At 50.0% G+C, this 19,747-nt stretch overlaps 1 protein-coding gene and 1 pseudogene across 1 annotated transcript; both read right to left on the minus strand.

Annotated features, from left to right (window-relative positions):
* Positions 1–6,442: 6,442 nt before the first annotated feature.
* On the minus strand, positions 6,443–7,646 carry LOC147957249 (uncharacterized). Its single transcript, XM_087531621.1, has one exon. It carries the CDS (start codon positions 7,592–7,594, stop codon positions 6,443–6,445), a length of 1,152 nt encoding a protein of 383 aa, XP_087387747.1. The 5' UTR covers positions 7,595–7,646.
* Positions 7,647–7,741: 95 nt separating this feature from the next.
* LOC147957250 (aspartic proteinase nepenthesin-1 pseudogene) lies at positions 7,742–9,309 on the minus strand (annotated as a pseudogene).
* Between the last annotated feature and the right edge of the window lie 10,438 nt (positions 9,310–19,747).

The raw sequence follows: 19,747 nt of genomic DNA on the forward strand, positions 1-19,747 counted from the left end.
GTTTATTTCTCTAAGCACCTCCCCTAAGCACCTCCCATTGTACAAGGCCTAAGGGGAATGTTACTAGCAAACCATGGCAATGGAGCCATACCAAATTCATGCTGTCATGGATTATTCATCAAAATAAATACCACGATAAAAAAGTAAAGAGAGATCAGGGTTCAGAGTAGCTCAGCTCACCTAATAATTCAGGTGTACATGTGACGACCCAAGTTGTCACAGAGCATTTCATCATCACAAATGGTCTGTTTCTTCCTAATTGGGGTGAGAGAGGCTAGAATTCTCGACCTCAGGATCACTCACGTTGCAGCTATGAGATCTATGCGCTAGCCAACTGCACCACCACGGCACTACCCCACTGTTGGTTTAGTAGTGAAACAAGCATCTTTGTTAGCGACAAGACCATACCACAAATCCTCTCAATTATTTGTCCACTCAAGGCTGTAGAGAACAGTCAGGACTCAAGACAAAGCTCTCCTGGCAATGAAAATAACTCATCATAACCTAGCCTGCAGATCCAGCTTTACCCTCACATGGTGTATTTTTTTTTAGAAAAGGAGGAAGACCCCCGGCCTCACATGGTGTATTACAACCATGCATACGCTAATTAAGAATGCCTACGTACTTGCACTTGTCTGATCACTAGCACTAAATACTGCATGTATGACTGTCAGATCCAAGCACACTAATGTGCATATATTGGCAAGGCCACACTTTCAGTTACTAAAACCAATTCTGATCCTCTTTTTTTTGTTGAGAATCCACCAACCGTGATTCAGGAACATTCTTTTAGGTGATTCTTAGGAATCCAGGCATCAACCATTGCCTACACTTCTGATCAGTCCTACCACGCTGACATTCTTCGTGCTCTTTTAGAACAAAGTGAGCCCTGGAAAGAAGGACATGCCAATTCACTGGCTTTTTGGTGATTCTTAAATACAGTTCAAACAGTGACCATTCCCGCTTCATTTTATTGTAAAATGGAAGTTAAACATCCACAGAAACATTTTCTTCTCTGGTCCAAACAGGTAATTGCGTTCTAGCTCCTTTTCACAACAGAGATCGGCTTTTCTACTCCCAGTAAGGAGCAAGATTGAAGAACACAACTTTGAAAGCTAAATGCCGAAGCCAAACATCGCTTTACCATGTTCTAAGAACTCAAGGACAAACTTACATTGAAACATTCAGTACTCATCTCCTACCCAAGCTACAACGGCAACACATAGGTATCTGCTCTCTATTGCAAGGGGTATCTTTTACCAGGCGCTGGTGTTGCAGCAAACTATGGTTCTCGGTACCACTCCCACCAACGATCACTAGCCATCAACACAGAGCGTGGTAGGATACACTTAGACGGCCTCCAATGGGTGTTGGGTGGGTCTCCATTATCACCCAGCTCAAGAACTGTCCAAGGCTGCCAGTTACACGAGCAGCTGCACCTTCCTCCCCATGGTTCCGGGCTCTTGCAATACAACATCAGTAGAGCCAGACGAGGCTGCACCACCTACTCCTGCTTACCATAGGAAATGAAGATAACATTGTCGCCCTCGTCGTTCCTATCGTTGAAGTTGGAGACCTCTGTGCTGTGGGAGCAGTCGTCCATTTCAGAGAAAATTGCATCGAGGTCTCGCTGGTGCAACCCTGGAATACTATATTGGGAGTGCATATTCAATAGGTGCCTCAATATTTTTTTGGGGGTCGCTCTCTTTTTTCTCATCCATCTAATCAGCATCCAATGGCTCATGTCCTTTCCTCTTCGTCCCAACGGTGTCCTTCCTCTAGTCACTATCCAACCTTGATCCAACTCCAATCTCCTTACCATGCCGGTCGGGCCGTTTGAAACCACCAGTCTCGGCCAGCAGCACTCCCACACACGCCTTACTGCCCGCCCTCCCCTCAACTCCGCCCGCTGTCATGCTCCCACCACCTAGACATCCCCACCGGCCAACAGATTATCCGGCGAACCCACACCCCTCAAACCATGTTAGGAGATAAACCACGAGTATGTCATGGCGTGTGAGCTAGGGTCGCATGCATGCGTGCGTGTGTGCCGGGGATGGCGCGTGAGTCCGAGGGATGCGTGCGCAGCGGAGGCTCGCTTGGACGCTACGTCCAGCAGCTACAAAATCGGCCGCATACGTTGGTTTGTTAGCGGGCTGCACGAGCTAGGGATATGGATGTGCATGTAGTGGTTTGTTAGTGGATGCATGCAGGTCGCACGAGCTAGGGCTCACAGCGCCGTCCCCGTCTCTTGCGAAGTCGGCCCGGCCTTGCCATGGTCGAAGCTCGCCGCTATCACTCGCCACATGGACCCCACCTGAGATTTTTTTTTGCGGGGAAATTTGGGCAGCTTTATTCAACATCAACCGCCCCAGCATCATCCGCCGGGAGGCTAGTTACAAGAAAACTCGGAATAACGTCTAACCAGCAATCTGTAACCTCCAAAGTGCTAGCCTGCTTGGCACAAAGGTGGGCAGAAAAGTTTGCTGATCTACACACATGTTGAACAAGGAAAGAAGAAAAACTACAAGCATGCTCCCCAATCTTGAACAAGATAGGCGCCACCACTGCTCGATGAGCCTGACGCGAGTTCCAGAGATCAACTATCTTCATACAGTCTGTTTCAATGACAACTTTGTCGTAGCCCCGAAGCTTTGCAAAGATAACTCCATCACGAACTGCAAGTGCTTCAGCTACGAGAGGGTCTATAATACCTGAATACGGTTTACACCAGGCAGCTCTCAGGGCCGTGGAAGATCTAGCCACGCCTCCAACTCCACCTCGCCGCGCTTCCATAGCAATGCTTCCGTCAGTGTTGATTTTTATCCACCCATCATCAGGTGGACGCCAGCCATGCCCTGAAAGCGTTCGGGCATGCTCCTTTGGCAATTCCAACACTGCCAAAGACTCCCGAATGATTTTCATGGACTGAACTGGGTCAAGAGTACCCTTGTCATGAGTAAGATTATTCCTGGAGGTCCAAATGGACCACATAATAGATACCAACCTTGCCTTATCAGCCTCTGAAAATCTAGGATCACACAGTATATCCTTTCTCCAAGTATGTGGATGTAAATCTGGGCGTTTAACACCCAACAAATCCGTGCTGCAGTCCAGAAACTCCTGGCTGCAGTTTAACAGGGCATGCATCAGATCCTCCTCACCAAGACAGATTTTGCACTTGCTAGTCGTTGAGATATGACGAAACGTCAATGTACTTTCCACTGGGAGGATTCCTCGCATTACTCGCCACCAAAATACACGTACTCTGGGCAAGACTTTCAGCTTCCAGAGCCGAGACCATAACTGTTTTTCTGTCTCTGAAGTTTCCGTGATCGTCCCTTCTTCCAGAGCAGACTGCTCGTTCTGAATCATTAGAGACCGATACGCTGATTTTACAGTATAAATCCCGTTCCTTTCTAGAGCCCAAGCCATATAATCATCACCCCCTCCCCTTCTCAAGGGGATATTAAGAATTGCATCCGCATCGGGGGGTATGAAAGTTTCCCTGACCACTTCAGATTTCCAAGTCCAATTGTGTTAATCTGGGCGTTTCCAAGCCTCAAAACAGAAGACATCCTGATGGTATTCGGAATCCACTTGTCCGTCCATATATTAACCGTTGTGCCATTTTCAATACGTTTGATCAGGCCGGAGTTCAAAGCTTTCCTTCCATGCATTATCGCTCGCCAAGTGACAGAAGCATGTTTCGGAATAGTAGCTTGCAGAAACTCGCATGAAGGATAATATTTTCCTTTTAGTACCCGTGCGCAAAGAGTATCGGGATTCGTTATTAATCTCCATCCGTGCTTGCCAAGAAGAGCAGTATTAAACATCTCCAAATCCCGGAATCCCATCCCTCCCTTTGCCTTCGGCTGTGCTAGCGCCTCCCACGACAACCAGTGCATAGAGCGTCGGTCAAGGGAGCTGCTCCACCAGTACTTGGCCATGTATGAGACCAAACTTTTGCACACTTTCTTGGTCAACTTGAAACACGACGTGCTGAAAGTTGGAATCGCCATAGCAATTGTTTTCAACCTCACTTCTCTGCCGGCACAAGATATCATCCTCTCTGATCCACCTTGGAGTTTGCTACGGATTCTTTCCCCAATGTGATCAAAAGTACCGCTTGTAATCCTACCCACTGCCGTAGGTAGACCAAGATATCATTCAGTAAACGCTTCAACATTAATATTCAGAGTTTGTTTAAGCTCATGTCGAAGTGGAGCTGCTGTATTTGGACTGAAATAAACAGAGCTCTTTTCCTTGTTCACTGTCTGACCCGAACATTCTTCATATATTCGCAAAATCTCATTCAATCGATGGGCAGATTGAGCTCTAGACTGCATAAAGATCAGACTATCATCTGCGAATAGCAAGTGATTTATCCAAGGCGGACGAGCGCTTACCCGAATTCCCTTGTCAACATATGCACCACCATACATATTTAAAAGGGATGTAAAACCTTCCGCACATATCAAGAAGAGATATGGCGAAATTGGATCACCTTGTCGCAAGCCACACGACGGGGTGAAGAATGGCAGCAACTCTCCGTTGACGCGCACCGAGAAACGTACTGAAGTCACACACTTCATTACCAAACGGACAAATTCTGCCCCAAAACCAATCCTTAACATAATCGCCTCAAGATAATGCCATTCCACTTTGTCATATGCCTTCATCATGTCAAGTTTGACTGCACATACCGCTTTGCCCCCCTTCTTCCTCTTCTTCATGGCATGCACACATTCATGCGCAATTAAAACATTGTCAGTGATCAAACGTCCAGGGACAAAAGCACTTCGTTCTTCCCCTATGATTTCATCCAGACACTCCCTAGCCCGATTTGCAATGGCTTTAGAGGCAATTTTGTATAGAACTGGACATAGGGATATCGGACGATACTGTGAGATCTTTTGAGGGAACCTCACCTTGGGAATCAAAGTAATGGAAGTGTCATTTAGACCCAATGGCAGTTCACCCCCATTTAGAAAGTCCAATACAGCCGGGACAATATCATCTTTCAAAATTTTCCAGTGTCTTTGATAGAATCCAGCTGTAAAACCATCCACACCCGGTGCCTTCGACGGGGCCATCTGAAAAAGAGCTCGCCGGACCTCCTCTTCGGTGTATGGCTTCTGTAGCTCAATATTCATCGCACCCGTGACCTGAGGAGGTACTACTTGTAGTAGCTCGTCCATCTGGTGAAAGCCCTTGGACGTGTATAATGCTTGATAGAAGGCCTGAACTTCTACCCGATCCTCATCCCCATTTGCACACACAGAGCCATCAGACCGCTCCAGTCCTTCAATCTTATTCATGCGCTTTCGCTGGGCAGCTTGGGCAAGAAAATAGCCCGTGTTTCTGTCCCCCTCCCGAAGCCATGACACACGAGACCTTTGACGGACCCAGATTTCCTCTTGTTTGAGAGCCAACCTCAGTTGTTTGGTAATTGTGTTCTCCTCTTCTGTTGGTCCCCTCCCTACTGCTGACATCCTCAACCGTGCAAGTTTATCGCGCAACCGGCGAACTTTGCGTGTGAGAGAACCGAACTCCTTTGCCCCCCACACTACCAGATTGCCTTGCAATGCAGTAAGGGCTTGAGTAACACCTTGAAGACCCCGACGACCTGCACCTCGCTGCCAGTTATCAATAATTAATTTGCCATAGTCGACGTGCGTTTGCCAGACATCTTCATACCGAAATTGCTTAGGTCCCCTCGGACCCCCTGAACTAGCGCGCTCCCGGACCTCTGCACACACAAAATAGTGGTCTGATTCCGTAGCAACAATATGACGGACTTTGATATGTTCAAACATGTTCATAAAAGCCTCATTCCCAAATGCCTTGTCAAGCCTTGCTTTAACATTTGATCCTCCTGGCTGTCTATTATCCCAGGTATATGTCGTTCCAGAGTAGCCAAGATCAACTAGGGAACACTCATCCATAACTTTACGGAATGCTCGCATTTGCCATTCCGGACGTGAGGACCGTGAAAAGTGTTCCGATCCTACCAAAGTTTCGTTAAAATCACCAATACACATCCAAGCCTCATGTTGGATTGCAAACAAAGTTCTCATGAATCTCCAACTATGATGTCTATCTTCAGCCCTTGGAGCTCCATAGAAACCAGCCACTCGCCATTTTCTTCCATCATCACCTTTCCTCCGCACCATGACATCAATATGGCCGGCACTGTAACTCTTTAACTCTACGTCAAATTCATGAGACCAGAACATACCAATCCCACCACTGAGACCCACACTGTTAACAGCAACACATCCCTCAAAACCCAACGATGTCCGTAAATTCTCCACTCTCACCGCTGCAATCTTTGTCTCCATGACAAACAGGAGACCGGGCGCTTCTTGCTTCACAATACTGCGAAGCTCTCGAACTTCCCCGGGGTTCCCAAGCCCCCGGCAGTTCCAGCTTAGATAACTCATTTGCCCTGGCAGGGCTGACTCACAGCCGCTGCCGAATTTTCTGAGCTCGTGGGAGTCAGTTTCTTCTTCTTAGGTTCTCTGACTTCCTCATCCCCCTGTCCTGAACTTGTGTCTGCGCCTACCTCTCCCTCTTTTGTGCCTGATATAGCATCTGTATGTGCGACGTCCGTCAGAAGAGGCAGCTCAACTCTGCGATAAACCTGTTTCGGACCCTGAGGTCCCCCCTTTCTCTTATTCTGGAAGACCTTCGACTTGGATGGGGAGTTCACCTCACCACCTGTATCAGCAGCCGTCGTCGAGTTGTGGGTATCATTTTTACTATTTTGTGTCCCCTGATGCTCCTTCGACGAACTGTCATACGATGTAGCCTTACGACGCTCTTCAGGAGCTCGCAAACCTTTCCCAAACGGCAAATCGCCATGCTCATCTCTTGTTCCTGGCGTTGGGCAATACAGATCCGAGTGGCCTAAGCGGCCACATGAAAAACAAAAGTGAGGGACATTTTCATATTCAATGTCGTACCTATCTGTGCACTGCCTCCTCTTTGATTCAATCCAAATCCATCTTCTCAAAGGGCTTTCCACATCAACGGTGACTCTTGCCCTTAGATAACCCGCCGCATAATCAAATTGCACAAACTTTGCATTCTTATCAATCTGCGCTGCGATTGCTTTTCCCCACTTGTCATCCCTCAGATGAAAAGGAAGGTTCACAACCCTTACCCACATCTGGATCTTATCAAACCGCAGCTCTGACGGCTTCATACACTCATCAAACTCAGACAGAACCACAGCGTTCTTGCTCACATGCCATGGGGATCCCTCCCACACACGATCTCTATCTCTCTTTGTAGCAAATTCAGCCACAAACATATTATCTCCCGCCGGTCGGAAAAAGAGACCTTTTGGGTTACCCCATGCTGGCCGAAGGGCACTAGTGATGGTTTGGATGTGCATAATATTCCGATGAAGAACCTTGCCAGCCACCATCCACTTCTCCTTCTCTTCCTCTTCCCGATCATCTAGCACCAGCGGCGTGGCCTCCTCTGTCGAGATTTCCAATTTTCCCAAGGCTTCCGCTAACTTCGCCCTAGCCGCCTCCGGCGACAGAGGCGTTTGATCCTTGCCTCGATCGGCGGATGAGGCCATCCTCCGATCAGTTTTCCACTCGCCCCGCTGATCGGTCACAACGGGCGCCGCCGTATCCACCCTCAAAACCCTAGTCGCCTCGCACGGGGGCTCCGGGTTTTTCCGGGGAAAAAGAAATTAATGCCCTGTCAGCGACCCCACCTGAGATTAGCGAACACGTTCTTTACTTAGTGCTAGTACCAGAAGAATCGCCAGCAGAACACGATACATGTATTGCGGTCGCATACAATTACATGCAGGCGCACGCTCGATATGGTCTGGTCACACACTTATAGTATAACTCAGAGCTTGTCGCAGCGCGCAGGCGCAAAGACCATCTTGTTGCTCTCCAGGTCGTAGACGATGTGCGTGTTCTGTTGCTGGAAGTTGCCGATGGTTGTCTGGTCGCTCTTGCCCGCCGAAGATATCACCACGCACAGCTCCCTGCCCGCGCCGGTGCCGTCGTCGTCGTTATCCAGCACGTAGTTGTCCCGTGGAAGGTCCCAGTCTGCACCCTCCAGGTGGAGGATCAGCTTCGGCACGGCGGGCGCCTTCTTCATCGCCGGGAGGGAGAAGCACAGCCTGCCGTCGGCGTCGGTGGAGCCGTTGGCGACAGGTAGCGGTACTTGCCCCACGAACGCTTCACGGAGGCTCTGGAACACGGCCTGCGGGAAGGTCGTGATGGCCGTGCCGGAGTCGATGATCGTCCCGCCGGAGCCATCGCCCTTGAGCGCGAACGCCGACGCGTTGAACGGCAGCCGCGTCTTGCCGACGGTGACTCCTCTGAGGGAAAGGTAGTAGAATGGCGAGCTACCCACAGGCGCACCCGCAGGGCCTGGGGCGAACGGGGTGGACTGAATGGGCCCCGTGGCATGAGCTTCAAGGTTGTCCGGCCCGCCGCCAAGGAACACCGGGCTGGTCCTCGACTCTATGATGGCCGTGAAGCAGTAGGAGAACCTGCCGACCTTGAGCTGCGACGGCAGCGACAACGGGCCGCGCCCGAAGCCGGCGATGCCGGACTCGTTCGACTTGAAGTGGCCGACGTTGAGCATGCCGCAGCCAAACCGGAGGTTGGGCACGGCCACGGCGGCGTGCTTCTTGCCCCCGAGAGCATTGAATGTGAAAGTGTCCTCGACGACCTTGCCAGTGGTGACCGAATTGTCGCCGTAGCCGTAGGCGTATAAGCAGGACCTGTCTCTGGCGGCGCACCCGGAGACCGGGAGGTACACGGCGTGACCGCAGAGAGGGTCGGAGCACGGGACGCGGCGAAAGGTGCTGGAGGCGGAGGCGCGGAGGACCGGGAACGGCTGGTCGAAGCAGGCCGCGCAAGCGCACTGCGTCCAGACGAGGTCGCTGCCGGTGTCCAGCGTCAGCGCCACGCGCTGCGGGCGCGGCGTGCCGACGCCCAAGTGGACGAGGTACTCGGAAAAACCCACGTCCAAGCCGCCCCGGGCTACTGGCACGGTCACCGCCGGGGCGCTGCCCGACGAGCGTAGGGTCGCCATGCGGGCCTTGGACCGGGCGGCCATCCGGCTGAGGAGCTCGTGCTTGGTGAAGCCGCGGCCGCTGTCCACGTGTGTAAGATCGGCGCGCATGGCCACCGGCTCCGCGACAGACGAAGCGAACAAGAACGTCAGGAAGAGAAGAACGCACGGAAAAAGCGGCGACACTGGCCAGCCTTTCATGGTGGAGTTGCAGACGCTATACTGCATTGCCGTTGAGCTCACACACAACAAAGAATTTATCGTGTTCGGTTGCCATGACACAACAAAGAAGCACGCTAGCTCACACACGAGCATCGCTCGTATGCATGACACCTAGCGTGAATCGCTCCACATCTTGCCGTCGGTGTCGCGTATGCTTCCAGCACCACACTGAACCAGCGGCCACCGCTACGACCTGCTCTAGATATGCTTGGATGCATGCCTCACATCTCACAAGAGTCCAGCCAACGACGTGAGCAAAAGGTGTACGCATGTAACTAGCACAATGCACCCCAAAAAACGCTCTAAAAAAACACTAGCATAATGCCCCGGCGATGGTGCCTCTGGATGAGGTACATACTGCTTGGGCTCAATTTACCGGGTTGTTTCGTACCAATGGAGCTCGAGCTCAACATATAACACTTGCCAATTCTCGCAGAGTACCAAACAGAGGATGATGGATAAGAGCAGTGCTAGGCGGACGACTAAGGTTGGACGACCGGCGCACGACATTGAAATCCAGCCAGTGAATCTCGTCCATAGCCATGCAACGTCCGTTGGATTGCTGGTCGTGCATAGATCGGCCATAGTGTGTCGTGTGTGGAGCAATTCCGGATGGATAAAATGAATTAAGGCCTTGTTCAGTTAAGGTGGTTTTTCAAGGAGAATGGCAGGGTTTGAGGGGGATTAGATCCCCTACAAGCCAAAATCCTCTCCAATCCTCTCCAATCCCCTTGGGAGGAGGATTAAACGAACAAGGCCTAAGAGGGAGCGGAATATACTAGCAGGCGAGGTTGCAGGGGAACGGCTCGGACCTTGTAGAGTGATCCGGCAGTGCGCTCCTTCTCCTCCGCTCTGACCATGGCTCGGCTCTGCTCTGCTATCCCCACGCTGTCGGCTGCTATTTTGAATTTTCTTTTACGTAATACTCTCTCCGATCCTTTTTATTCCGCATATAAGATTTGTTTGAAGTCAAATATCATTAAATTTGAACAACTTTATAGAAAAGAAGTATTAACAATCACCATACCAAATCAAAATCATTCGATGTGTTGCAGACGTTGGTATTTATTCATATAAACATGATCAAACTTTACAAGTTTGACTTTAGCTAGACAAATCTTATATAGGTAAAAAGGATCGGATGGGGTATAAAATGGACTCGATAGGGTACCTGCTGGTTGGGCTCCATTTACCGGAGCGCCGATAGAAATAGGGCTCAAGCTCAACATACAACAATTTCCTATTCTCTATATGTATGTACTGTACAGAAGCTCCGTCATGGTCACTGAGGCTTTGTGAACCCATTGATAAGGACACATACTGTCAAACCTCTGAAGTCATCACAACCGAAGTAAAAGGCTCCTGCCGCCCAGCTGCAACCCAGTAATGCAACTATGGATTGAGAAACTATAGTAGTAATATATGTTTGCATAAATTAGGAGGTGTGATGATTAATAGTTGTTTATTAATCAATAATAACTTGATGTCACCATGTGTTACTTTGTGATTCATGTAGCTAAACTACACCATGCCTTTTCAAAAATTTGGTCCTTGCGGATATTGAAAAACAGTAAAACTGAGCCACCTAGGCCCCTCCACAGCGATTTGGCTCTCTAAACCGTCTGATTAGTCCATTCAACGTTGTCGATTGTCCTGTCGTTTCACTGTGCATGCCCGACAGCCTTTTACCACTCCACCTCAAGCGTCCTGGCCGGCCCAACACTAAATGGGCTGCTGCTCCGATGAACGACTTGGAGGCCCTCTAATGCACTGACGTTGTGTAGCCTGCGATCGTGAATAGACGGTTGGTGTGTCGGCGCAGAGGCTGGGGAGGGAGCACGCGAGGGCCGGATGCCTCTCTAGGTGATGGCGGCGGCGAGCCTCCTCACACCACCGCACACCTTCCCTAAAACATATACCCGACCGCCGTACACGTTCCCTGAATAGCAGCAGACCATAGCATCCTCTACTTCCTCTTGTCCTCCCATCCTCCATCACTGTTCGAACAACATCGACCCCCCGACGGCAGGAAGAAGATGCTCCTCATGGTTTTCCGGTAGCTTCCTTTGATGCTAAGGTGCTCGCTGAAGGGGAAGAAAAAGAAGCGATGAAGAATAGATGGTGTGCAGACGCCGCTGGAACCCTTTGAATTAGCCCCTCCCACTACTTCCATCTGAGGCTCGGATCCAATTCTTGCAATCAACTCCAAAGGGATCTCTCTGGCGACGACGATGTATTTCCGGTGAGCGACATCCAGTTTCTCCAGTGTGCTCACTTCAGGAAACAAACACATGAGGTACGAGCACTGTAAATCCCTTTTTCCTTGTACTTCCTCTCAACTTGAGTCAGACGAGTGTTTTTCAGGTGGTCACTACACCATGGGGAGATACAAACTAGAGTTTTCTCTCTGATTGGGTGAATGTATTTTCTTGACTGATTCTTACGGGTCACACAATTCTTATCTGCCCGTCTATTGCTGCCAGGCCTCAGCAGTGAGCATATTATGCGCTTTTCTTAATTCTGAATTTCCAATTCTATTTGGATTGGATGCAATGAGTCATATTCAAAGACATCCTCGTATTCATGAGAACTGAAGTAGTATATACCCATGATTCAAAACAACGGTACCCGTAAACCACCTGCTAATGGTAAAAAATATTGACAAATGGGTATGTAGTGTTAGTGTTAGTTCAGTGGATCGGTCAATCAAACCTGACCTTGAATTTGTAGATATGTTCTATCAGAAGGAAGGACCGCATTTCTATATATTCGTCCCTTGGGTGTTCAAATGCAAGTAGACACAAAATCATTGGTGTTTTACTGCTTCAGAGTGTTAGAACTGAACTTGAAGTTACGTATTCAAGCAGAGTTCTTGCTTAATTATGCAATCTTTCTTCTGTCAAAATATCAAACATTCTTTCTCTATGGCTGTGGACTTGAAGCAATGTATCTCGAACCATTAAAATATATAATTCATTTTAAATTACCATATATCATTCAGATATTTCTAATATTATTTTTAGAATGGACGGGCGCGGCAACGCGTGCCTTAATGGACTAGTAAATCAGAAAAGGCTGTTCGGGACGACATGGTCACAAGGCGTAGTAGACTCTTAAATGCCACTTGACCGACTGAGGAAACCTATGGTTGGATCTCATCCTTACTCAATTCGCACTGACTTGGCAACATAGATCGTGATGTGTTTGCCTAGAAAGTAATGAAAGACACTGCTTGTTTTGTGCTCGCTAGTTTCATTCATCATTGATGGACTCGGATTCTATATGTGCCTCCAACCCAAATTTCCAATAGATCTCATTCCCCATCTATATCGCGCTGTTTGAAAGTCAGGCACAGACATATGCGCAATTGACGTGACAATGTAGTCTAATTGCACACACATTGATATTTAGTTGGCAGGATTATTGACACACATATGCTTAATTGGTGCAGTAATGTAGTCCTCGGTCACCATGACACAACAAAGAAGCACGCTAGCTCACACACGGGCATCGCTCGTATGCATGACACCTAGCGTGAATCGCTCCACATCTTGCCGTCGGTGTCGCGTATGCTTCCAGCACCACACTGAACCAGCGGCCACCGCTACGACCTGCTCTAGATATGCTTGGATGCATGCCTCACATCTCACAAGAGTCCAGCCAACACGCACACGCACACGCACACGCACACGCACACGCACACGCGCGCGCGCACACACACACACGCGCGACCTAATTGTGATCCCGCTACATAGGTAATAAGCTAGTTATTTATAGGAGGTCAGCTAGGGACCAATGTTGTGTGTGCGTAGTGGCCAAGACATCATCATTGCTTTCATCAAACATGACATGCCAACGACGTGATCATTTAATTCTGTTGTGAGTGCTGTGGTTGTCAACATTTTTAGCACACATAAACCTAATATAAGCAAGCCTAAGAGGAATGTTGCTAGGAAACAATGAGAATGAAGCCATTCCGAACTCAGTCATGTATTTTTTATCAAAAAAATACAACAATGGATTCGTGTCTGGTGAGGCATTTGTATGACCCGAAAGAGCGGCTTGGGTTCAATCATGTTCGACTATCTTATTTTTAGTATTAACTGTTTTTTGCGCTGATTATTCAGTTTAGATACCTTAATCTCCAATACTTATCAAAATCGAGAGATATCTGGTGAACTTAAACATGCGAGGTAGTTGCCATGTCATTTCAATAGTCCCCCTCAATCATAACTTCGAAGTAAAAGATTATTGAATTAACTACTAAGAAACTTTCTACAATAGGTTTTTCTGATTAAATAATATAAACACCTATTTATTAGTGATTTATTACACTTCGTATTGTTCTATTGAGAAGTAATATAATGAAGGGCTGGTTCGTGATGTGCATCAATAGATGCAGAACTCGAGGTTATCTTATTTTTCGGGGGAAATGCATCTCAATACAGTGCTCCTAGTGTATAACTCTCATTGTACATGATGCATTTTCACACTAAATAGGCAGTTCTAATACAAAACCAAGCATGATATAAAAAGTACAAATATCACATTCACAATCTTGCACAAAGAGAAGAATGTCTGGATGCCACCGGCCATAGGTTAGCAAGATGTTGTACCATAGAGTTTTCATATTATAGACTCCTTTCTGAGTACTCAAATATGAGGTGCCAATGTTGGGGAACGTAGTAATTTCAAAAAATTTCCTACGCACACACAAGATCATGGTGATGCATAACAACGAGAGGGGAGAGTGTAATCTACGTACCCTTGTAGACCGACAGCGGAAGCGTTATGACAACGCGGTTGATGTAGTCGTACGTCTTCACGGCCCGATCAATCAAGCACCGAAACTATGGCACCTCCGAGTTCTAGCACACGTTCAGCTCGATGAAGATCCCCGGACTCCGATCCAGCAAAGTGTCGGGGAAGAGTTCCGTCAGCACGACGGCGTGGTGACGATCTTGATGTTCTACTGTCGCAGGGCTTCGCCTAAGCACCACTACAATATTATCGAGGAATATGGTGGAAGGGGGCACCGCACACGGCTAAGAGAACGATCTTGGAGATCAACTTGTGTGTCTAGAGGTGCCCCCCTGCCCCCGTATATAAAGGAGCAAGGGTGGAGGAGGCCGGCCCTAGGAGGGGGCGCGCCAAGTGTGGAGTCCTACTAGGACTCCCTAGTCCTAGTAGGATTCCACCTCCCATATGGAATAGGAAAAGAGGAAGGGAAAAGGAGGAGGAAGGAAGGGGGCGCCCCCCTTCCCTAGTCCAATTCAGACCAGACCAAGGGGAGGGGTGCGGCCACCCTTGAGGCCCTTTTCCTTCTTTCCCGTATGGCCCAATAAGGCTCAATACGTATTCCCGTAACTCTCCGGTACTCCGAAAAATACCCGAATCACTCGGAACCTTTCCGATGTCCGAATATAGTCGTCCAATATATCGATCTTTACGTCTTGACCATTTCGAGACTCCTCGTCATGTCCCCGATCTCATCCGGGACTCCAAACTCCTTCGGTACATCAAAACTCATAAACTCATAATATAACTGTCATCGAAACCTTAAGCGTGCGGACCCTACGGGTTCGAGAACAATCTAGACATGACCGAGACACGTCTCCGGTCAATAACCAATAGCGGAACCTGGATGCTCATATTGGCTCCCACATATTCTACGAAGATCTTTATCGGTCAGACCGCATAACAACATACGTTGTTCCCTTTGTCATCGGTATGTTACTTGCCTGAGATTCGATCGTCGGTATCTCAATACCTAGTTCAATCTCGTTACCGGCAAGTCTCTTTACTCATTCCGTAATACATCATCCTGCAACTAACTCATTAGTTGCAATGTGTCGGTGTCAAAACCGATGGATCTCGGGTAGGGGGTCCCGAACTGTGCGTCTAGGCCGGATGGTAATAGGAGGCAAGGGACACGAAGTTTTACCCAGGTTCAGGCCCTCTCGACGGAGGTAAAACCCTATGTCCTGCTTGATTAATATTGATGATATGGGTAGTACAAGAGTAGATCTACCACAAGATCGAGGAGGCTAAACCCTAGAAGCTAGCCTATGGTATGATTGTTGATGTGTACGTTGTCCTACGGACTAAAACCCTCCGGTTTATATAGACACCGGAGAGGGTTAGGGCTACACAAAGTCGGTTACAATTGTAGGAGATCTGAATATCCGTATCGCCAAGCTTGCCTTCCACGCCAAGGAAAGTTCCTTCCGGACACGGGACGAAGTCTTCAATCTTGTATCTTCATAGTCCAGGAGTCCGGCTGAAGGTATAGTCCGGCTATCCGAACACCCCCTTATCCAGGACTCCCTCAGTAGCCCCTGAGCCAGGCTTCAATGACGACGAGTCCGACGCGCAGATTTTCTTCGGCATTGCAAGGCGGGTTCCTCCTCCAAGTACTTCATAGAAGATTTTGAACACAAAGATAGTGTCCGGCTCTGCAAAATAAGTTTCCACATATTGCCATAGAGAGAATAATATTTGCACAAATCTAATCTGCTGACGTATTCCATAGCATGACACACCACGGCCAAGCCTCTATCCGAGTCGTTTCATTATCCCACCTTAGCACGTCATGCGAGGCGGTTTCCTTGGCACGTCTTGTCAAAGCAGAGATCGTGTCCCCTTATTCCGGGATTCTCATCAATACGGGTGTGGGTAACCCAACCGCGCCATTGATTACGGCGCTTGGAGATAAGCGAGTTTTACCAGGCTGGTGGGAACACGTAGTTGCGTCCACCCATATTAGGGGATAAGGATCCACCTTTTCACCTACGCCTTCTTCCTCCTTTGCCTATCCATTCTTGCGCACTCGAGCTCCAGTTCCCAAGTCCGCACTCCCACCTCAACCTTCTCCGTCCATGTCCGGAGCGGGAGGCAAGTGGATGGTCTCCTCCGTCACGGAGGGACACATCAAAAAGCTGAGGAAGGCCGGATACCTTTCTAACGACATCGCGCACCGGCTTCCTGAAAAGGGGCAGCTCATCCCCACCCCTAGGCCCCATGAGAGGGTGGTGTTCCTCCCCCATTTCCTCCGCGGACTGGGCTTCCCTCTCCACCCATTTGTCCGGGGGCTCATGTTCTACTACGGTCTGGATTTCCCTGATCTGTCCCCGAACTTCGTCCTCAACATCTCGGCGTTTATCGTCGTGTGCGAGGCTTTCCTCCGCATCCGCCCCCATTTTGGCCTATGGCTCAAGACTTTCAACGTCAAGCTGAAGGTGGTGCGCGGCAACCAGGCGGAGTGCGGAGGTGCCATGGTGGGAAAGATGGCCAACGTCCTATGGCTCGAGGGCTCCTTTGTGGAGACCCTGAAGGGGTGGCAATCGGGGTGGTTTTACATCACCGAGCCGCGCGACGCCTAATGGGTCGCACCCCCCGAGTTTCGATCTGGACCCCTACGTGGCTCACCTCCTGGAAGGAGACGGGCCTGTCTTGGGGTAAAAAAGGAGAGCTGACCGGACTCCAAACATGAATCCAAACCCTGGTGGACAAGAAGCTCAAACTTGTCAACGTAGTCCAGGTTATGCTCATCCTCCTGATCCTCCCGTGTCAACAACGGGCTTTCAACCTGTGGGAGTTCGACCCGGCGCAACACCAAACTCTAAGCAGGCTCTTCGACACGACGTACGAAGATGCCTGGAGGGTGCTTTTCAAGGGCGCCGAGGCCCCCGCATCCGCTACCGAGGATCGCGGATTCAGTACGCAGCATCATGCTCATTCGGTAAGCTGTTATTTTTCCTTTTACAGGATATTAGGTTATCATAGTTTGACTCCATGCGGGATCTAAGCTCCCTTACCTTTGACAGGATTGGCAGGTGACGTCCGGACAGATCAACTGTCCGGCTCCCTTGCCCGAAGGCCCAGCGGACGCTTGCTTGGCGAAGCTGTTGGTTCCGGCACCCTATGTGGTGCCGGAGAAGAAGGCCGTGAAAAGGGCCACGGGGACTCGAAAGAGTGCCCGGCGCCAGGAGGTGTCGGATTCATCATCCGGCGGTTCCGAGGCGCATTCCTCCCGTGAAGACGAGGAGGAGGAAGAAGAAACCTCTTCCCCTCCAGCGGGAGGAGAGAAGAAGAGGAAGGCCGCCCTCTCTGGGGAGGCCGGAGGGTCCAAGAAGGGGAAAACCCTTCCTCCGGACTACTCCACCGACGCCGATGACGGCGGAGAGGAGTGGCAGCCCAGGGCCAAGCCCCTGGCGAAATCGTAAGTATCCGGATACCGAAGTAACTCATAGTATTCGTTTATTGCACAACTTTCCCTCATGTCGAATATGTTTATGCAGCCCACCCAAAGACCGGCTCGACGCGTCGTCGAGCGGCTCACTGGACTCGTCGGATGTGAACTCGCTTCCGACGGCTTCCTCCCCCCACCCTACGGACGACACCGAAGTGTTGTCCCAACAGGTTCCAAGCCGGGAGGAGGTGGTCCTGGAGGTGCCGCAAGGCGACCTCCCGGACTCCAGGAGTAAAGGGGATGAAACCCCCCAGGGCTCCAAGTCCGGCTCTAGGCCGGACACCGCTCCGGAACCTTCAAAGGTTCCAGAGTCCGGCGGGCGACCTCCTTCCAAGAGGAGCAAGCCCACCGTGCCGGTGACCCCCGTCCAACCGGGGGCGCCGGACAATCTGTTGGAGGTGCTCGAAGGTGCCTCCATCGACGAGGGGCACCACACTATTATGAGTGCGATGGTCCAGAAGGTTCAGTCCGTCAAGAGCGGGCTGACTGAAGCTTGTACTAGCCTTTTAACAGGCTTTGAGGTATGTAAAGAATGTGTAAATAATATTACCGCATAGACAGTAGCCCCTGATGCTCTGTTTGGCGTTCGGGAAGAAAAGCCGAATAGAGGATCAAATAAAATTCGCAGGAGTCTAACAAAAAGGAGTCAATATGCGTATGCAGGCTTCCCTACTTGCGTCCGCCGCACTGACTGCGGAAGTGGACACGTTAAAGCAGAACCTCGAGCGGTCCGAGCAAGAGCTCGAGCGTGCCAAGAAGCAGCTCGGGGACAATGAAGGTAAGAAGTACCTTGTTTAAATATATAAAAAGGGTGCAATTGCAAAAAATAACAGGATTAACATGGCTATTGTAGGGGCCACGTCTGAGGTGGCGACCCTTAAGCAAGCGTTGCTCGAGGCCGAGAAGAGTGCGGCCGCGGAGCGCATCGAGCGGGAAAAGTATGAGTCCGAGGTTGGCAAGGTGCGGCAAGAGCTCCAGGTTCTCATGAAGAAACATGAGAGTTTGGAGCTTGACTCGAAGACGCGAGCGTCCGAGCTCGCGGCGGCTATTGAAGATGCCAAGTCTGCCAAGACCGAATCCCAGAAGACTCTCCAGGAGTTGGATGAGATGAAGAATATAGCGGCGGGTAAGGCATTCTTTATGCAAAGTAAACATATAACCGTGAGTTACTTGTTACTTACCCGAATCCGGAGCTCTCCAGGAGCGTTCGCAGATCTTCCCCGGAGTGTGTCCGATGCCGCCGCATTCTATCGAGCCGAGGAGGGCAGCTCGACAGAGAAGGTGTTCTGGTCTCAGTATGCTGAGGCCGGACACCCCGTGCCCCTGAGCGACCAGCTGAAGCAACTGGTCGAGCTCCACAAGGTGGCCGAACAGGCCATGAAGGGCCTCCTAGTTCGGTTGTGGCCTGGAGAGGCTCTTCCTGGGAGCTATTTCGGGCTGGTGCGGCGGCTGGTGGAGGCCTGTCCAAGGCTCGAAGTCATCAAGCGCTCTGTCTGCATTGAAGGTGCCCGTAGGGCCCTTGCCCATGCTAAGGTGCACTGGGGCAAGCTGGATGCTGAGAAGCTTGTGAAGGACGGGCCACCGCCGGGGAAAGAGCATCGCAAGCCCGAAAATTACTATAAGGATGTTCTGAAGGGTGCCTGCCTTGTGGCGGATGAATGTTCTAGGGATATAATTTTTGAGTAAAACTCGCTCGTTTTTGTCCTGTGCGCTGAAAACTTGTTCATATGCGCTGAGCAATGCTGTTTGAATTTAAAATATTACCTTATGTGCGGCTGTTTATCAATTCTGAGAGATGGCAAGTCGTCGGCTTCTGCCCCTGTGCCGCTAGTGCTGGGGTGTTCGGGGATAAACCTGAGCGCTCTTTTTCCCATGTTTGGGTCCTTCGAGGGAGGCGCTCAGCCCAACGAACAAGGCAATCGGACTATAACGCATGAACACTCTCACTTAGCCATAGAATTCTATAATTTTAAATTTCGGCGAAGCCCCTAGTATTCAAAAGACCGAGTTCGGGGTGCTATCCATGCCTTGGCCGGACAGAGCCGACTCCTCGCCCTAAGCGGCATAAGTCTTTAGGGACTCAAAAAAACCTCTCGAACAGCGACCAGCTCTCGCTTCATCATGACAGTCAGTTTTAGCTTTCTCCACTGAGGTGCTCGGTGATGAAGCTATATACCTAGGGTAGGGTCCTGGACCTGTCCCAACTGCCCTACCCAA

This window comes from Triticum urartu, chromosome 7A (assembly GCF_056163025.1).
Source record: "Triticum urartu cultivar PI428250 chromosome 7A, HENAU_Tu73, whole genome shotgun sequence".
NCBI lineage: Eukaryota > Viridiplantae > Streptophyta > Magnoliopsida > Poales > Poaceae > Triticum > Triticum urartu.